The sequence below is a fragment of the Carassius gibelio genome, chromosome A17, assembly GCF_023724105.1.
Source record: "Carassius gibelio isolate Cgi1373 ecotype wild population from Czech Republic chromosome A17, carGib1.2-hapl.c, whole genome shotgun sequence".
In the NCBI taxonomy this organism is placed as follows: Eukaryota; Metazoa; Chordata; class Actinopteri; order Cypriniformes; family Cyprinidae; genus Carassius; species Carassius gibelio.
Genome location: NC_068387.1, coordinates 23984993 through 23987457, shown reverse-complemented (window position 1 = coordinate 23987457; position 2465 = coordinate 23984993). Strand labels below are relative to the sequence as shown.

Sequence of the window (2465 nt, the reverse complement as noted above, 5' to 3'; positions counted from 1 at the left end):
AATAATACAAATAAACAGTACTATTGTCAAATACAGTTTAAAATGCCGGTTTTCTTTGTGAATCAATTTCAAAATATAATGTATTCCTGTGTTGCAATGCTGAATTTTCAGCATCATCACTCCAGTCTTCAGTGTCACATCATCCTTCAGAAATCATTCTACTGTTTTGCCGAAGAATAAGAAACATTTCTTATTATTATCAATGTTGAATTAAACAGTTAATAATTTTAAGGGGACCATGATATATTTTCTTTCAGGTTTCTTTGATGAATTGAAAATTTTAAAACCGCATTTATTTAAAAAATATTTTTTTTTTGTAATATTATAAATGTCTTTATTGTCACTTTTGATAAATTGAATGCATCCTTGTTGAATAAAGGTATTCATTTCCTTAAAAAAAGTTTATAACTAATATAATTGACTTTTTTTTTCTTTCTTGCAAGTAACATTTAAATCTCAAATATTGCATCAGTTTGTTATAGTAAATGTTTTACAAGAGATTTTATAGGGGCTTATAAAAGCACAAAATTATATTTTTCTCTCTGCAAAGGCACACAAGAAGTGGCATCACCAAATCAGGCATGCACTTGAAATGGTGTGATACTATATGCCAGTGATGAGCAGATATCTCGTGGTTAGCCACAAGAACCCTTCATTTATCATAGATCTGCAACTACGTCCAAATCTCAAGCACATCTGTCATAATCACAGTGGACTGAATAATATTTATTCTGAAAGCAACATAGGCGACTTATGATGTATTATCATGACTTATCATGATTTTGTTGCAATGCTCTTATCTAAATTTTTTTTAGCAGTTATTGTTGGAAACATGAAGTTTTATTTAGACCTCACTGACAAGCAATGGACTAGTATGAAGTAGATCTGGTAAAAAATAATATATATATAAATATTTTTTTTTTCTGTTGTTGAAAATCTATCCTCTCTGAATATTTGAATATCTTTTCATTTTGTTTTGTTTAAATTTTTTTTAACGTTTGATTTAACTTAAAAGAAAACACAGGTAATTGATCATTTTATTCATAAATTTTATTTTATTGCTTATATGCTTTCACAGTAATCATTTATTCTCATTTAGAAATTCTCATTAGCTTGATCATGTACAAAAATGATCTCCTTTATGGGTGATTCTTGCCTGGAACAAACAAAACAAAAATGTTATTCAAAATCTCCCTATTTAAATAATGAACCCCCATATTACTGTGGGGAAAAAAAGGACATGATTCTAAACTTTTGGAGTGGATAATTCTGTGTACCTACTTGCAGACATGAATTTTAGTACAGATGGTTTGTGGCCCATCATCAGTCATCAGCTCATCAATCAGATTGTGCAGATACTTCTGAACAAAGTGCTTGCACTGAACTCTCAACAACCTGACCTTCTCACAGGTGTCGTTCAGCTTGGTTTTGATTTCATCCTGAGGAAAATGATGGATTTAGTCAAAGCTGTTGTGAGATGCACGGTCAGTTCAATGCTGTGACATCAATCGTGACACTCACCGGCGTTGCGTTAGACGGGATTTTTTTTTTTACCAGCTTCATTATCAGTTTGCATATTTTGCACTCAAGAGATGACTGCTGTTCCATCATTTCATCATCAGCCTGAAAAACCTTACAATATGCAACAAACATGTCAGGCACAAGTCAATGATCTGGCGCCGCTTAAGGGTTTGTTAGGCTACATCAACCATATTATATCTGAAGAACAGGAGAAATTACAACTCCAAATACCACACATACTACAATTATTACAAAAAAAAAAAAAAAAACACAGCACTGAGGCTTGTCATGAGGTTAGATGTGCATCAATCATTTGCATATGATCATTAATTTAAAGCATACACTTATTTAATAAAAACTATTGCCATTACCGAGATCTCTTCATCTTGGTCCTCAGCAGAGTCCACCTCACGAATCTCCCAATGAACTGCACAGACTACAAATAAACAGTAAATTATTGATTCAAGCAGTAAACAGATATCCTAACACAGAATACAAGTCGTTTTAGAACTGAATGAACGATTATTTTACCTGCATAAATGAGCATGCTGACAAGAAAGATGTTGCGGAGCATCTTAGCAGATGATCTCTAACCAGGTTGAAGATGAAACTCTCAGAACCTGATCTTCAGTGATCCTCAGAAGCCCACGGAGCTCTTTTTTATAGCCCTCTGCACTAACCACAAGTGAGCGTTTCTTTCCACCCACAAACCACAGATGTACTGACCATGTTTAACAAAACCATTCCGGGTAATTGTGAGTCATATTCTGATAAAACTCTAATATTCACTACTCTAACTTTGTAACCCCTTCAGAGCCTCTTCGAGTTGAAGATCAGCAGGAAGTGTAAAAGACTGTCCCAGACAAACCTGGTCAAAGGTGAAGAGAGGGTTCTCCCTGCAGCGCTCAGGTTTTCCCAACTCCAGCCAGGAACTAATGTAAAAA

General features: G+C 34.0%; 1 protein-coding gene across 2 annotated transcripts; it reads right to left on the bottom strand.

Moving 5' to 3' along the window:
- Positions 1-1032: 1032 nt before the first annotated feature.
- LOC127933529 (antimicrobial peptide NK-lysin-like) lies at positions 1033-2199 on the bottom strand. 2 transcript variants are annotated; one of them, XM_052530568.1, is made up of 5 exons: positions 2053-2199; positions 1893-1957; positions 1522-1632; positions 1278-1439; positions 1033-1156 (listed from the first exon to the last, which is right to left on the bottom strand). In XM_052530568.1, the coding sequence occupies exons 1-4, from the start codon at positions 2093-2095 to the stop codon at positions 1278-1280; spliced, it is 381 nt and encodes a 126-aa protein (XP_052386528.1). In that variant the 5' UTR covers positions 2096-2199; the 3' UTR covers positions 1033-1156. The 2 variants fall into 2 exon arrangements, with proteins under 2 accessions (XP_052386528.1, XP_052386527.1); XM_052530567.1 differs by having other exon boundaries at positions 1282-1439.
- Positions 2200-2465: the final 266 nt, after the last annotated feature.